Raw genomic sequence first — 18,786 nt, 5'->3', positions numbered from 1 at the left:
GTTGCTAATGCTCCTAAAAACCAAACAAAAAAAAAAAAAAAAAAAAAAAACAAGTCTTGGTTGGAAATGGACACAAAATCTTATTATGATGGGTGCACTCACTTCGGGATGGTACCATTTCCTCAAAGAAGGGCTGTGGCAGACTGCAAATTCCTGATGCATCTAGTGGCTGGATGCCCCTGAGCTGCTCTACCTCATCAACTTTAGCTGCCCTCCAAGAGCCCTGAGAAAACACAATATATGCTGGCACTAGATCCGTTCAGAACTGATAATCTTAAATTCAACTATTTCAATAGAACTGCAAGGTTGCTAAACGAATTCAACATTGATATTCTAGTTGAAGAAATTAATATCAAAAAAGAATTGCAAAGGTACTACAATCAGTTAATTAGAAAATGAGAATAAATGATTACTTAAATAATAATATAATAAATATGTAATATTTATGGATTCAATAAACAAAGTAAATAAAAATAATAATAAATACAATAATAAGAAATAATAATACTAAAATGGATTACTATAATAATAATACAATTCACACAAAGTAAATATAAATCATAAGCAAACAAGAAGAGATAACAACAAAGGTGTTAGAAATATACAAATCTCTGTCATCCCAGCTTTGCCTAAATGCAAATCGCCTGTAAAATATGATATTCCATTGTATATGCTGTATAAATGCCAGCTGTGAGCTGAGTTAAACATTATGTGCCTAATCTGTTGGTTGTGTTTAATTTTTCCTTATCCCAAGTGCTGGGATAAGAGTTAATTAAAATTAAATTGTAACTGCTGTTGACCTTCATTGATTTAGATCTCTCTCTCTGTCTGTCCGTCCGAGCTATTTATTGTTATTTTCTTAATTTATGTAATTATTTATAAGTTAATGTGTGTGTGTGTACATATATACAATTAAAGTCCCAACGAATAAGGTGAGGAGGGTTATGTTACCCAGATGTGTAATGTACATTGTAATAAAGTGTAATTCCCATATCAAAGCTATATGCTTGCAGGATTTTTATAACTTTCATCACACAGAATCATATGATATATTACATAGAGCTAACATACATATTCTAATAACAGCTAATATTAAATTAACATAAATTTGTCGCTTTAAGTTATTTCTCCATGAAATGTAGGGCGAATTTATTTGTGAAATACAATATTTGTTCATCATCATCTTAAATCATCTTAGCTTAAATAAATTCAAGGAGGGACTGAACAAACTTTTAGAGGGAATGTTTGTGTGAAATTTTTTTTTTTTTGGCTGGTGCTACATAAGCTCATATACTTGCTTTCTCTCATCCATTCACTCCAAAATTTTGTCTAGTTCTGCCTTGAATTTATTTACACTGTTAATTTCCACAACTACAGATGGAAGTTTGTTTCTGAGAGCAATCCCCACTGGCTAAAGGCAAATTTCCACACATCTATTCTACCTCAGTCTTTCCTCAGGTGTGAATTTATGTCCACTCAGATATATATAATCTGAGAAAGTGGAAGAATCCCATCAGCATTTAGCTTGCTCAAACCATTCAAGACCTTATACACTTCAATCAGATCACCTCACAGGTGCTTAGTCACCAGATCTACAGTTTGCAGAACTTAAGCTTTTATTGGTAAGAGAAATCCTTTGTTTCACCCACCAATCTCTTTGCCCTTCTCTGTATGCATTCCTGCAGTTTTATATCTTTTCTAAAATGTGGCCTCCAGACCTGTATGCAGTACTCAAAGAATGGCCTGACCATTGCCTTATACAAGAGGATAATCACCTCCTTATGCCTGCTAGCAAACTTCCTGTATATCATTGACAAGATCCCATGAGTTAATCTTGCAGTCCGTCTGCACTGCTCAGAAAATTTGATATATGATGGAACAATTACTCCCAGGTCTTTTTCATTCTCCACTACACTGAGTATAGTCAGGACCAGTGGAAGCGGGCCTGCAGGGCCTGCATTGCAGGTGGGTGCCACTACAAGGTGGGTGCCATTTCAAAGTGTTAGTATGGAGTTTAGTATGTTTGGGGTTGCCCGCCTTGCAATGCAGGGGCACCCATTTTAGTTTTGCCGGTGGGCGACGTCCAGCCTAGGGCCCGCCCTGAATATAGTACCACATAGTTGATACATTACCCTGAGGTTACTGCTATCCATATGCAGTACTTTGCATTTGTCAAGGTTAAACTTCAGTTGCCACCTCTCAGTCCATCTGCTCAGCTTTGATAGATCCTGTTGCAGTAGCATACTGTCATTGTTGTCATTAACAACCCTGCCCCTTCGTATTGTCTGCAAATTTGGACATTAAGCTTGCCAAACCTTCATCAATATCATTGATAAATGCAGAAAACAACAATGGGCCCAACACCGAACGCTGGGGAACTCTATGAATAACATTAGCCCATGAAGACCAGTGTCCATTGATTACCACCTTTGTCTTCTACTACTCAACTATCATTTTATCTATAGCAGCAACTTGCTCTTAATGCCATACTGCTCCGATTTGTATAGTAGTCTTCCATGTGCAACAGTATCAAAATCTTTACTAAAATCCAAGTATATGATATTAAAATGATTTTTTGCACCCAGTTCCTTTGTGACCAAATCATAGTATCCAATCAAATTTGTCAGACAAGACTTCCCTTTCACAAACCCATTCTGTGTCTGAACTATAACTGCAGTCTTATCTAGTGGATCCTAAAGTGCTTCTTTAACCAGTACCTCCATTATTTTCTTAACAGAAGTTAAACTAACAGGTCTGTAATTGGTCGTGTCACCCATTGATTCCTCTTTGTGAATTGGTGATACATTTGCACATCTCCAGTCCGTCAGACCACCCCTGAATTCAAGGATGTTCTCATAATTATGGCTACAGGTTGGCTTACTTCCTTTGCTTCCTCCTTTAATATAACTCTATTGATTCCATCCAATCCCAGGTGCCTTTCTTATGTTTAACTTCAACAATTTCTCCATCATTTAGCTCCCTGTTAGAGTTTGATAAACTTCTGGCCTCCGCTTCCCTACAGAATTCCTCATGTGTGAATGTAGATCCAAAATATTAATTCAGTTTGTCAGCTACCTGAGCAGAATCAACATTCTGCTCAGATAGCTGACCATTAATATCATAATTTTGAGAGTATTTTTGGACTCAGGGGAAGTCCCCACTGACTGGAGATGTGCAAATGTATCCCCAATTCACAAAGGGGGATACATTTGCACTAATCTAAGGCTGACACGAGTAATTACAGACCAGTATTAACTTCTGTTCCGGGTAAAATAATGGAGTCACTGGTTAAAGATGCATTGCAGGATCATCTAGACAAGACTGCAGCAATAATTTAGACACAGCATGGGTTTGTTAAGGGAAAGTGTTGTCTGACAAATTTGATAGGATATTATGACGTGGTTAAAAAGGAACTCGATGAAAAAAATAATTTTGGTATCATATGCTTGGATTTCAGGAAAGCTTTTGACACTGTTGCACATGGAGGACTACTGTACAAATTAGAGCAGTATGGTATTAAGGGTAAGTTGCTACAATGGATAAAATGGTGGATGGGTGGGAGAAGATAGTGGTAATCAATTGATGCTGCTCTTCGTGGACTAATGTTATTAGTAGAGTCCCCCAATTTTCGATGTTGGGTTCAGTGTTGTTTTGTATATTTATCAATGATATTGATGAAGGTATATCAGGCTTAATGTCGAAGTTTGCTGATAATACAAATGTTGGCAGGGTGGTTAATGACAGTAATGGCAGTGTGCTACTGCAGCAGGATCTAGAAAATTTGGGCAGATGGACTGAGAAGTGGCCACTGAAGTTTAACATTGACAAATGCAAAGTACTGCATATGGGTAGAAGTAACCCCACAGAAACATACCAACTCTATGGTACTACACTTAGGGTGATACGTTCCTGTGAGGACCTGCTCTGGCAGCATGTCTGCATTGCTCAGATATGAAGTTTTCTGAGCAATGCTGACACGCTGCCAGAGAAGGTCACGAAGTATTGTCAATGATATACAGGATTTTTTTTAGTAGGGAAGAGGAGGTGATTATCCCTTTGTAGAAGGCAATGGTCCTGCCATACCTTGAGTACTGCATATAGGTCTGCAGGCCTCATTTTAGGAAGGACGTAGGGTTGCTTGAGTGTGTACAGAGAAGGGCAACAAGACTGGTGAAGGGAACAAAGGGGTTCTCTTACGAAGAAAGGCTTAAGTTTTGCAAATTACAGTGTCTGGAGACTAGGCACCAGTGAGGTGATCTAATTGAGGTGTATAAGGCCTTGAATGGTTTGAGCATGCTGAATTCTGATGGGATTGTTCCCTTACTCAGAGTACAAACCTGAAGTGGGGCATAAATTCAAATTGAGGAAAGACAGTTGTGGAATAGATGTGCGGAAATTTTCCTTTAGCCAGCGGGTGATTAATTGCTGGAACAAACTTCCATCTGTCATTGTAGAAGTTGACAGGTTAAATAAATCACAGGAGGAACTGGAAAAACTTTTAGAGGGAAAGGATATGTGAAATTGGTTTTTTTTTTGTTGTTAATGCTACATAAGCCCGTACGCTTGCTTTCTTGCATCACATGCCTCCACTAATTCTACTACTACTACTATGAAGTGGACCAATCTTATTTATCCCCTTCTTTCTACAGTTTACAAAACTAAAGAAGTATTTGCTGTTTTTCTTTGCATCCTTTGCCAAAGGCTTCTCATAATCTGCCTTTGCTTGTCTTACCTCCTTTGTGTTTTGTTTTGATCACAGACTAGTTTATATCTACCATAGGCTTCTGCGTCGCCTGATACTTTATATGCATCCCATGCATTTTTCTTCTCTGCTACAAGTGTCATTAGTTCATCTGACATCCATTTAGGCCTAAACCTTGAACAGTATTTCTTAGTTGGTATGAAAAGTCAAGTGGCTCCCAAGATTAATTCCTTCAATGCTTGCCATTTAGAATTTGCTGTTGGTAACATCAGTTGGTCCCAATGTATAAAAGTTTAAAAATCTCTGAGACCACTGTAGTCACCTTTACTAAAGCAAAAACCCTTTCCTAACTCCTGATGGTAGTTACAAGTAAATCCGACACCAGTACACTGATTACTCCCCCCTAGTGGTACTTTTATCTGTAGATTCTTAATGCATGAATAATCACTGCTGATAATCAAATCAAGAGTATTACTCGCTGTGGTTTTCTCTCGAACATGCTGCTCTCAGAAACAAATCATCGAAGAAATTCACAGAAATCTTGCTAGTGGGAGTGACAAACCCACAAGTTCCAGTTAATATCTGGGAAGTTAAAATCCTCCATTATTACACATTTTGATTTACTGTCCCACTCTTTCTCTGTACAGTTGTTCGTTGTATTCACCAGAGTCATTAGGCCTATAACATGCTCCTGCTCTTAATTTTGATTTCTAAGTGCTTATGTCACACCAAACTGACTCACCATTTCACTGTCCACCCATGTAAACTGGATGCACTTCCTTAGATTTTGTGTGTTTCTTAACTAACAGCATAACCCCTCCTATCCTGTCTATCCTTTATGTATGTATTGTACTCCTCAAATTCCAATTCTGCATTCCTTATATCTGTGTGAAACCGCCTCTCTGATGTCCCAACAATATTAGACTTTGATGTCTTGACCAGCACTTCAAATTCATGAAATTTATTTACTATATTCCTGGCATTGGTGTACATGCAAGTATAGATGCGCGTGTTCTTACTCTTAGTTACTCTAACACAGCCCATGTATTTCCATGATGACTCCCAGCAGTCCTTACTATCCCCAGCACCTTAATTTTCCAGCTCTTGCTCATTCCAATAAAAGCTGTGCAAGAATCACTTTCTCTTCTGCCTGCAGCTACTGTTAATCTGTTAGTTTGTGAAACCCTCAAGCTAGCAGTTTTCCGACCCACCTAACACTGCCTTGATAGCATCATCAAATATTCTTGCACCCTTTATATTTAAGCTTATCCTACCCTGTAGAAGCCGTCTCTCCTGTTACAATACGACTTTACAACAATAACTATACAGCACTTTGGCTGTATTTATATAGTAAAATTTTATTTTATTTATTATTTTTTTTATGAAAACCCCAATGCCACAGGTGTGCAGTTTCTGCATTTGAATATAGATGCACAAATTGCATAAAATTATGGTTATTTTTGTAATTATATTGATGCATCTTTTTTCTTTCATTTCTGAAAATTGATAAATTATTGATTACACTAATTGCCATCTTTCTTATTAATACAGTTAGCTCATGGTGCAGATCCAACTATGAGAAATCATGAAGGTCAGACACCACTTGATCTTGCTACAGTGAGTAAATTGTACATCTTAATTTAGTGTTTGATTTAAAATTTTTCATTCTGTTATAATGAAATTAATATGGTATGTAACATTTTGTTAGATGAGGAAACTTACTGTGGGATTTTGTAAATCGTGTCCGTCGTTTGGTGGCCAAATAACTTTCTGTTATTAGTTCCTAAGACCTAAGCTTGTTTCTTGATGGCAGTCAAATGTTTGCCAGCTTCAAGTAGCATCCGTAGATAGCAAGTTCCCAACTAAGGTTTTGGAAGCATCAAATTAAATATTAAACTTTAACTTAAATATAATCATATTGGTAATGCTTGAAGTGGAAGAAAAAAAAAGGTACTGAGATGATAGCAAGCCATATATATAGTGTTCAAAATTGGAAAAAATGGTAGTGGAACTGCTATTAAATTCCTAATGTGGGTTTTTAGCATTGTACAGGTATTAAGCTTATATAGGACTCAATTTTATATGGAAACGTAAGCAATGTTTAAATTCTATAGGAGTTTATTGTGCGGTAAAAACCAATTATCATTGATATTGTTATTAAAAGTAGAACTAAAAGTAAAAATCATTTATTATGACTCGTGACACATTATATAAATGGACATGTATCTTCAAAAGAGTTTCAGATATTATGAGTGCTATGTTATTAGTTTATTAATAACATAGATTATTAATGTCATTAATAATTAGGTTATTAATGACATTAATAATAGTATTCTACAGCAGCAGGATCTGGAAAAGTTGAGCAAATGGATTGACAGGTGGCAACTGAAGTTTAACATGATAAATGTAAAGTACGGCATATGGGTAGCAGTAACCCCAGAGTAACGTATCAACTGGGTGGTAATACACTCAATATAGTGGAGAATGAAAAGGACCTGGGTGGGGGGGGGGGGGTGATTGTGCTGTCGGATAGAAATTTTTCTGTGCTGCCTCTCTGCACAGAAATTTTTCTGTGCAGTGCAGAGAGGCAGCAAGAGTAACTCATGGTGCCTTGTCAATGATATACAGGAACTTTGCTAGAAGGGATCAGGTGATTGTCTCCTTGTATAGTGGGCAGTAGTCAGGTCACGCCTTGAGTATTGTTTACGGGTCTGGAGGCCTCATTTTAGGAAAGATTTGAAATTAGAGCTGCTGGAATGAGTACAGAGAAGGACGAGGTTGGTGAGTGGAACAAAGGGTTGCTGCTTTCAAAAAAGGCTTAAGTTCTGCAAATTACAGCTTCTGGAGACTAGGCACCTGAGTGGTGATCTAATTGAGGTGGATAAAGACTTGAATGGTTTGAGCAAGCTCAGTGCTGATGGGATTCTTCCTCTTGTTCAGAGGAACATAAAGACAATTGTGGAATAGATGTGTGGAAATTTGCCTTTAGCCAGCAGATGGTTGATAGTTGGAACAAACTTCCATATGTTGTAGTGGGGTCAACAACTTAAATAAGTTCAAGGAAGAACTAGACAACCATTTGGCGTGAATGGATGGGTGAAATGGGAAGGGAGTTTTTTTTTTGGCTGATGTTATATAAGCTTGCTTTCTTGCATCATATGCATCTGCTAATGCTAATAGGCACTTGACAGTTACTACAGTCTGCATCTCAGCAACTCTTTTTTTGTAACCATGATTTAACATAATTTTCAGATGAAACCATTCATTGGTGGTCCATTCCTTGAGATAAACATCAGACTCAATGCAGTTTTCAATTGCATTGAATTTCACATAGAAGAGATAATAATATTCATCTTGCTAAATGCTTGCTCGCATTCTGCTGTTCATATATTATAAAGTGTTTATTGCAGCTTTTAGTGTTGTCAGATCATTTGGTATGTTATTAATATTGCTATTAAATAATACAAGTTCTCAGAGCCCCTGGACTGAATTACTTTCACAGACATTGAATACCTTGGAAAGCTCTCGAACTTGCTTTTCCCCAAAACAGGGATTGAGTCTTTGTTGGGCCATTAAGAATTATTGAAAATTTTCAAACTGTTAGCATTAGTAGAGGCATTTGATGCAAGAAAGCAAGCTTATGCAGCATCAGCCAAAAAAAAAAAAAAAAAAAAAAAAGTAACATAAATAAATAAAAATAACCACTTCCACTTCACCCCTCTGTTCGTTCGAAATACCTGTCCAGCTGAGCCTTAAACTTATTTAGGCTATCAACTTCCACGACAAGGGATGGAAGTCTGTTCCACCAACCAACCACCCGCTCGAAAAAGGCACATTTCTGCACGTCTATCCTACATCTGTCTTTCCTCAATTTGAATTTATGCCCTCTCAGGTGATTATTCTGAGCAAGAGGAAGAATCCCATCAGCATTGAGCATGCTCAAACCATTCAAGGCTTTATACACCTCTATCAGATCACCTCGCTGTTGCCTACTGTAATTTGCCAGACACTGTAATTTGCAAAACTTAAGCCTTTCTTCATAAGAGCACCCCTTTGTTCCATTCACTAATCTTGTTGCCCTTCTCTGTACTCGTTCCAGTAGCTCTACATCCTTCTTGAAACGAGACCTCCAGACCTGTATACAGTACTCTAGGTGTGGCCTGACCATTGCCTTATACAAGGGAATAATCACCTCCTTATCCCTGCTAGAAAAATTCCTATATATCATCAACAATACACCATGAGCTACTCTTGCAGCCTGTCTGCACTGCTCAGAGAACTTCATATCTACCTGCACAACCACCCCAGGTCCCTTTGATTCTCTACCACTGTCAGTGTAGTACCACAGAGTTGATACGTTGCTCTGGGGTTGCTGTTTCCCATATGTAGTACTTTACATTTGTCAATGTTAAACTTCATTTGCCACCTCTCAGCCCATCTGCTCAACCTTTCCAGATCTTGTTGCAGCAGCATAGTGTCAGTAGTCTCCTTGACAACCCTGCCAATCTTCATATCGTCTGCAAACTTGGACATTAAGCTTGATATACCATCATCAGTATCATTTATAAATACAGAGAACAATAATGAACCCAATACTGAATCCTGAGGGACTCCACTGATAACATTAGTCCACGATGAGCAGTGTCCATTGATTACCACTCTGTCTTCTCCCCCCTCAACCACCCCTTTATCCATAGCAGCAATTTGCCTCCAATGCCACACTGCTCCAATTTGTGCAGCAGTCTTCCATGTGCAACAGTATCAAAAGCCTTTCTAAGATCCAAGTATATAATATCAAAGTTATTCCCTGCATCCAGTTCCTTTGTGACCATATCATAGTATCCAATCAAATTGGTCAGACAAGACTTCCCCTTAACAAAACCATGCTGTGTCCGAGCTATAACTGAAGTCTTGTCTGGATGATCCTGTAGTGCTTCTTTAACCAGTGCTTCCATTACTTTTCCTGGAACAGAAGTTAAACTCACAGGTCTATAATTACTTGTGTCAGCCTTTGATCCTCCTTTGTGAATTGGGGTCACATTTGCACATCTCCAGTCTATGGGTACCTATCCTGAGTCCAAGGAAGCTCTCATAATTATGGCTAAGGGTTTGCGTACTTCCTTTGCTGCTTCCTTTAATATAACTGGATAGATCCCATCCACCCCAGGTGCCTTTCTTGTGTTTATCTTCAACAATTTCTCCTCCACTTTACTCTCAGTTATTACAATATTCTCTAGCTTACTGCCAGAGTTGAATACATCCCTGGCATTTCCCTCCCTGAATAACTCCTCATGTGTGAATGTCGATGCAAAATATTCATTTAGTTTTTAGCTACCTGAGCAGGATCATCAACAGTTGACCCATCGATATCAAGTGGACCAATCTGATTCATCCCCTTCCTTCTAGAGTTTACATAAGTAAAGAACTCTTTGCTGTTTTTCTTTGCATCCCTAGCCAAGGATTTCTCATAATCTGCCTTCGCCTGCCTAACCTCCTTTGTAACTTGGTTACAGATCAACTTGTATCTATCATATGCTTCTGTGTAACGTGTTAATTTTTATGTATCCCATGCATTTTTCTTCTCTGCCATATGTCTCATTAGTTCAACTGACATCCATTTAGGCCTAAACCTTGAACAGTGTTTCTTAGTTGGTATGTAAAGCCTAGTAGCATTCCAAGATAAGTTCTTTGAATGCTTCCCATTTTGAATTTGCTGTTCGTAACATCATCAGTTGGTCCCACTGTATAGAATTTAAATACTGCCTCAGTCCATCGTAGTTGCCTTTACGATAGCAATAACCCTTCCCTTCACCCCTAGTGGTAGTTACCTATTTGAGTAAATCCCACTTCAGCACACTGTGATCACTGCCACCTAGTGGTTCATTTATCAGTAGATTCTTAATGCATGAAGAATCACTACTGATAATCAAATCAAGAGTATTACTCCTTCTAGTTGCCTCCCTAACATGCTGATTTAGAAAACAGTCATCCAATAAATCCACAAAACCCTTGCTAGTGTGTGAGTGACCAGCCCCCAAATTCCAGTCAATATCTGGGAAATTAAAATCTCCCATTAATAAGACTCTCTGATTTACTGGCCAACTCTATTTCCTTGTACAGTTTCTTATTATACTCATCAGAGTCATTAGGCCTATAACACACTCCTACTCTCAATTTTGATCTCCCAATGCTTATGTCACACCAAACTGACTCGACACTGCACTGTCCAGCGATGTCGACTGGCTTCACTTCCTTGGATTTTATGTGTTTTTTAACTAATAGCATAACCCCTCCTCCCTTCCTATCCTGTCTATCCTTTCTGTAAACATTGTACTCCCCAAATTTCAGTTCTGCATTCCTTATATCTGCGTGACGCCACGTCTCTGAAATCCCAACAATATCTGCCTTTGATGTTTTGAGCAATACCTCAAATTCATCCAATTTATTTACTAAACTCCTAGCATTGGTGTACATGCAAGTATACATGCACCTGTTCTTTTTCTTAGCTACCCATGTGTTTCCTTGTACCCCAATGATTCCCAGCAGTCTCTGAAATATCCTGCATCTTATTTTCCAGGCTGCTGCTCATCCCAATAGAAGCCGTGCAAGAATCAATTTCACCTCTGCCAGTGTCTACTGTTAATCTATTAGTCCTTGTATTCCCCCCCAATCTAGCAGTTTTCTGACCCACCTAACACTGCCTTGATAGCATCAGCAAACATTCTTGCACCCTTTCTATTTAAGTGTATCCCATCCCTGTAGAAGCAGTCTCTCCTTTTAACAAGTACAGACCAGGCTGGAAAAAAAATTCTACCCCTTGAGCCTTGCACAATCTTTCCAGGGCCGAATTGATCGACAGGGCTCTCATCATATACTCCCTCCTATCATGTTTGGGCAGAATTGCAGACACTTTCAAATTCAACCCTAATTCACGGCTTTTTTTCAACAGTGACCTGTACTTGTTAGTAATTCTGCCGGTCTCCTACTCTTAATATCATTAATGCCAACGTGTACAACTATATCACCTTTCGTGCCCCTAAAAGATAATATCCACTCTACAATGTGATCACCCTCTGCCCCTGGCAGACATACCCTGGTCCTGTTCCACCTATCCTTTTTACAAAGCATGTTTCCCGTTTCCCTGACAATAGAGTCACCAACAACTACTAGTTCCTTTGGGACCAGCGCATTCTGCCTTGGGGGCTGCCGCTGTGTTGCGTGATGACCAAGTGCAAGCTCTGGTATTGGTGTGGGCAGCTGAGAGCTTGATGGGCCCCTCACTTTTAATCCTTCGAGGGCATCCACCCTGTCCATCAAGCTCTCATATAAGCCCGTAACAATGCTGAGTTGTCGCCTGATTTCCTTACACTCCTTGCATCGCGCACACACAAAAACATTCCCCATGGCAGTATCATGTCCCGTACTCGACTGCTCCACAAACATCAAGCAAGTAGTGCATTTTAAAAGGCTGTGATTCAGAGGGCAACTGCCCCCCTCAGTTCTCCCCTGAGCAACAGCACTCCCATTAGCTTGAGCCTTTTGCTTTGCTGCTCTGGTCTGAGTCATGATTTCGATTTAATTTCAATAAAATTTCAATTCAGTCCAAAATTGAAACCCTAAACTTGTATCCCAACACAGTTATAGCGCTATATTTATGTTTCAGTATCGAGTGTTATCTACGAAATCTCTTCATATAACTTCCGTATCAAGTGAAGTATTAATTATTTATTTTTACTAATTATTTATGTTACGTAACGTAAGTCGTTATATGTATAGTTAAAAGTACAATTTAATTGACAATGAAGTTCCACAAGATTAATAGATTTTACTGATTAATTGACAATATTATTTACTATTCTATACTATATTAAGCTTATGCTATCTAGTTCGAGATATTTTGTATCATGTATCAATGGCGGCAAATTACGAACGGTAAACACGTGGATTTGATACCCTTACCGATACTAAGTAATACCTACAAAATCTCTATCTAAGTTACTTTAAACTAAGTATCGTAAATAGGAATATAAAGCTACTCTAGAAAATAAGTTAATATGCTAATTTAAGCTAATAAAACAGAAAATAAATCAGAAAAAACTTCTCTGTTCCAGGAGCGGCAAAAATCACGTCTGCACAGGCTACACTCGTTTTCTTTAGTTCAGTGTATTTTTTTTTTTTTTTTTATCACTGTTTATTTGTTTGTCCATTTCAAATGAAGATGAAATGCACAAAGTTTTTATTGTAAATGTTTGATTACTTATTCTATAACTCAACTTAAAAAAAAAAAAATTGCTGTTGATTAATTTCAGGTACTTACCGATGCTCTAACTTGATTCCATGGAATTCCAATTTTCTACATGCATTTTTGCTGCTTCATAAAATTCACTTGAAGTTCATACCAATGACTTAAAAACATGGAACTTTAAGTCAACAAGATGATGAGTTTCTGGTAATGTAACTTGTCTATCTTGTAATTTTTTTTGAAAGATGTTCAAATTCCATTAATGCATCAAGCATTACTCCCATGTTAAGAACAAAATTTGTATCATTTAATTTTTTTTTAATTCCTGCATATTGACATTGATATTTTTGTACACCCCTGCTCAAGAGAGGCTTTGTGAAGGTGTTGGTTCATAGCTTTATAATTATTCCAAATGGCTTTGATAGACGTTGCTCTTGAAGATATCCATCTTGTTCCAGGAATGCACCCTATTGAGCTTCGAGTAACACCCAATTCTTGTGCAGCAGATTGAAGTTTAACTCTGTTTTTTGGAGATGCACTGTGTATGGCATAAAGTTTGTCAAAAAACATTCTCATATGTCAAAATGCCAAAATTTCACTGAATACATAATTAAATCAGTGATTTCTGCAATGCCAAAGTATGACATCAGGGAATTGGTCTAAAAGTTTATTAGCTACCCCAGCATACTTACCAAGCATATATTCTTCATACAATTATTTTCAAATAATTGTATGAAGAATATTCAGAAATGTCTTCACAGTAGTGTCAGCATCTATCGTTTCAGGCAATGTTACACAAAGGCATACAACTAATGCAATCTTTTTACTTACATTGGTAGATTCATCAATAAAAAGTCTACTTTAGGTCCAGAATGTATTTCACCAGTTCCTTGCATATTTCACTTGCAGTGTGATGTATAATATCTGTGCAAGAAAGACCAGATTGTAGTATTTGCCCTATGTGTAAACCATTAGCAACTTGAAGAACAATTAATGCTGAAAAATTGGAAAAAAGGCAGATTTGTCTTAGCAATGTGAGAGGCCGTTCTTAAAACTTTGCATGTTGTATCATTCTGTTTTGATTGCAAGGTAGCATTCAAATTTTCTATAATAGATTTCTTTCTTGCTAAGTAATTTATTTCACAAGCTTTTAAATGAACAGTTTATAGTTTATGGCCTGAAAGTTTTTTTCCTTGTTAATTTTTGTTCCTTCTCCTTTGTATTGCCATGCTCTTTAATTGTACTGTTAATCCACTCTGTCAGTAATGTTACACCTTACGCCATCATTGCTCCTAGTTTTTCTACAGACTTACACATGGTCCTTATAACTTGCAGGGTGCACGTGATCTCCTAAGAGCTGCTGGAGACCTCATCAATGAAACGTTGGTCCATAGGCACTAGGGGGTCCTAGTTCTTTCAAACGAAAACATGTCCCATATTAAGCAACTACTGCCACCTGCCTGGACAGTGGGCACTATGCATGATTTGGATGAGTTCAAATACCTGGTACAACATGCTGATGGACTCCCACGTATATGGCATAAGCAACACGAGTCCATGAACTTATCCAACCAGAAACTCATTCATTTCCAGTCCAGTCTCCAACTGGTGTGTTGTTCACGCTGCCACATTCATCGTTGAAAGTGATCATTAGTTAGGAGAAGGTGACTCTTTGTTATATGCTCTGAAACCTCATATGGCTGAGTGTGTGGTTTCTTGCATTCCCCATATTTTGTTGCGATGTCAACTGTCGCATGGTGATCTGCTATTGTGTCCGTACAACATGCTGCACCTTTCACTCAGCATGAACATCCTTATATAATCCTTTATGGTTCTATCAACAGGTGGTGGTTTGACCCATTCGACACTATCCTTAACCTTAACCACAGCGGGCCATAAGCAACTGACAAGATGTGCCGTTTCTGATATGGAAGCAACCGTCAGGTGGACTTCAATGTCGTGTCCTTTTGAAACTCTGTGATGTCTTACTACGTCCCATAACTGCTACTTTATCACTCTAATTTGCACAACCAGTTGCAAATTGCCACTGCTGTAGTGTACAAAAAGTGTATAAAAAGCTCTTCAGCTTTTTATACTGTGACTATGTGGCATAGTCCATTACGGATAGAGTGGTCACAATTCAGTGGCCCCAATTATCAAAAATTAGATAATTGGGGTATGTAGAGCTCTGTGAGAAGGATACATGGAAAAATAAATGAAACAAACAGTAAGCTCTAGTAGGAATGAAAAAGAAGTTAGCTAGTCAGTTACAGTGGGGAAAGAGGGTAAAAGTGGCATGAACTAAATCAAAGAGAAAGCCACACATGTGCATGCACAGAGCATAGCATCATTCGATATATCCAAATAATAATCAGCAGAAGCTGTGTTTATCTTGTTATCTACCAGTTACAGTGTGACCTAAATAGAAAAGCCAGTAGTCAACAACAAATTTTGGGTCATATCTTGTTACGGGCATGAAAGTAGTATACTTTATACATTTTGGGGTGCCAAGCACAGAAATAGGGCTTAAAATGGCAGATTGGCTCTTGTTTTTGAAAAAAAGTAGTTTTTATATTTAAACAATGTATTTTTAATGTATATGGCAGTAAGATGTAGAAGTAAGAGTCAGAGATGCATTTGAGCAACAACTTATCACGTGATGCAAAGTGAGGCAACAGATGCCAATCACATGATAAGAGCGTGATGGTACTGAAACTGCAGCATTGCCATGCATTTTTCCGAGAGCTGTAGTATAGTAGCGTAATGTAGAGTAACTCGTTAACGTGAGACCCCAACTGTAATTCAAAAACAAGAGCTGACAAATTTTAACATGATTTTCGTGTTCAGCAGCATAAAATTAGTCAAGGTTGGGTATTTTTATTTTCATAACATTTTATGTGTTGACCAGTGTTATCAATAATTCGTATATATCTGTTCTAGCTACAATAGTAGCTAGAACAAATATTTATGAATAAGAGCCACATTCTATACATACTTGCAATAAAAAGATGTTAATTTAGGCAAAAGTAAAGGGTCTGAAATCCCTGACATCTTGCACTGCATCATTTGGAATATGAAACAGTGTAAGGTGTTGGGGATATCAAGGCCTACTGGCGGTTCTAATGAAACAAGCAAATACTGGGGCCATGTTAGGTACTAAGAATAAAAACAGATGCATGTATACTTGTGTGTACACTAATGCTAGGAGCATAGTAAATCAATTTGGTGAATTTGAAGTACTGTCAGATCATCAAATTCAGACATTGTGGGAATATGGAGTTGTAGTGTTGCTGAAGGTGTAAGAGATTCAGAATTTGAATATAGGGAGTACAATGTGTACAGAAATGACTGGATGAGAGGGAGGGGGGTTCATCCAGTTGGCATGAATGGCCAGCACAATGTTGAGTTAGTTTGGTGCCAGTGACATAACCAGGAATGTGTTATAGGCCTAGTAACTGTACTGAGTATAATGAACATGTGTATATACATATTGACTGGATCAGTAAATCGGAATATCTTATAATGGGGGACTTTATCTTTCAGGATATTTGAGCGGGCCTTGTGGGTTGCTCACACACAGTAACAAGGGTTTTGTGGGTTTATTGTATGGCTGCTTTCTAAACCAGCATGTTAGAGAGGTAACAAGAAAATGCAATACTCTTGACCTGATTATCAGCAGCGACCCTTCATGCATGTAAAGAATCTGCAGGTAAAAGACCCAGTAGATGGTAGTGATCACAGTGTATTGATGTGGGATTTACTTAAAGATGTAAATATATCAAAGGCCAGGAGAAAGGCTTTTTCTCTCATAAAGGTGACTATTACAGTAGTTTGTGACAGTTTTTAAATTCTATGCAGTGAGATCAACTGATGAAGTTATCAACAGCAAATTCCCATTTTATACTAAGAGATTATGTTTAAGGTTTACACCTAAATGTATGTTAGATAAACATGTGAGACTAGTGGCAAAAAATAAAAATGCGTGGAATGCATGTGAATTATCAGATGATACAGAGGCCTACAGTAGATATAAACTAGTCAGCAGTCAAGTCACAAAGGTGGTTTGGCAAGCTAAGGCAGATTACAAGAAATCTTTTGGCAAAGAATTCAAAGATAAGCAACAAAGACTTATTTATTATGTAAACACTCATAAAGTTGCATTTCCATTAGTAGAAAATTTTTTCAAATTTAAGATTGTTATATTTACTTGATGTGGTAAGCCATTTTACACACCATAAATTCAAATGCATAGCTGTCAACTCTCCAGATTTACAACAGAGAATCTGTCATTTGACTTAATTTGACCTTTAATTTGAGGAGGCATTAAATTTGGGAGGAAGATCAGAGCATGAAATCTGTGAAATATTTTAAGCTGGGCATAAGGTATAAAAGTTTGGGAAATTCTTAGTCATAAATAAAAAAGAAAAAAGCAAACTTTATTCTGAGGTTTTAATTTCCAATGCAACACATACAATAAACCCCAGGGATGTTACCCTTCCTTCAGTTTAGAAAGTAATAAAGATTAATAAAAGAATTTAAAAGTTTATTAAAAACTAATATAACTAAAGATTTATTTGCACAGAAAATAATATACATGTTTTAACTTCTATTCGCATTACCAATAATGTTGAAATACAAGCCAAAATACCATCCTCCTCTAAGTAAATTCATAAAACCTGCCTTCCTTATCAATCACAATTATAACAGAACAGAGTCAAGTGCAGAGACAATACACGTTGAATGTCAAAACAGGTTCATGTGGTAAAACTTAAAACCATAGGATGAATTCCTAAGACCAGTGTGTGTTTATAGCAGTCAAAAGCTTGCTAGTTCCAAACAGAATTCATAGATAGAAATTTTCCCAGCTAAGTTATTGGAACCATTAAGTTAAATATTATTTAACTTTAATATGAATATGTTAAAGTTAAATAATATAGTTTATAGTTTAGGGCTAAAGCCTCAGGTTATGTAGGGAGCTGACTAGCATACAAGTTAGTGCAATTGCATCATTAAATGTATCTCATATTGTGAATACCTTCGCAATGAGTTGCCATGATATTGCACTACCTCGATTAAGTAACGCTTCACCACAGGAGAACACTTGTTACTTATTCTCAGCAGATACCATCACCTATACGGCACTGTTTCAGAGCTTATTGGCTCTTCATCAGTGGGTTGCCAGGTACCCTGGTGTTGCAAATTATAACTACAGGTGACTCCCGCTTAACGCTGATCATTCGTTCCGGAAAAACAGAGCGCTAAGTGAATCCGCACTAAGCGAGCGCCTATTTCCCATAAGGTAACATATGTATTTGTGAGCTGCGGTCGGTGCCATAGGATATTTCCTAATCAATAATAAACAGTAATGAAAAGATGCATAAATGTCGGTCAAAATATTTAATATTCAAATATTTGCACATATAAAATATTCTGCATTACATACGTATAATTATGTGGTAACTACTTGCGTATCAAAAGTAAACTTAAAATTCCAATAAAAATACTGAATTTAATTGATTTAATTTAATGGATGAATTTAATCATTAAAAATGTGTGGATTTTGAGTTGAACTTTGGCCCTCTTCCAAATAAACTAAAAGGGGTATTAATTTTAAATGGCCCGCAGTGTTACCACCCAACAATAAAGTCAACTGATCCTTCGCTGCTTTGAAACTTGGCATGTTTTTCCTTCTTTCAATATGAAACTTCTTTTAGGCATTCTTTTCCACAAAAGTCCTGCTTCATCTATGTTAAAAACTTGTTGAGAAGTATAACACATAATATCCCTCTTCGATAATTTTAACAAGTTCTTTTTTGAAAGTTTCGGCTCCTTGATCTGCACT

At 37.4% G+C, this 18,786-nt stretch overlaps 1 protein-coding gene across 3 annotated transcripts in view; it reads left to right on the top strand.

Moving 5' to 3' along the window:
• The window catches only part of Tnks (tankyrase), a 637,218-nt gene that overhangs the window by 410,418 nt on the left and 208,014 nt on the right, over positions 1-18,786 (top strand). For all 3 annotated transcript variants that reach the window (XM_090377953.1, XM_090377952.1, XM_090377954.1), the window contains exon 19: positions 6,254-6,319. In XM_090377953.1, the coding sequence (XP_090234079.1) occupies positions 6,254-6,319 (66 nt within the window). The remainder of the gene's footprint in view (positions 1-6,253; positions 6,320-18,786) is intronic.

This window comes from Mastigoproctus giganteus, chromosome 7, assembly GCF_048544385.1.
Source record: "Mastigoproctus giganteus isolate SK-2022 chromosome 7, ASM4854438v1, whole genome shotgun sequence".
Lineage (NCBI taxonomy): Eukaryota > Metazoa > Arthropoda > Arachnida > Uropygi > Thelyphonidae > Mastigoproctus > Mastigoproctus giganteus.
The sequence above is the reverse complement of the archived record's forward strand: the minus strand, read 5'-3'. Positions and strand labels throughout refer to the sequence as shown.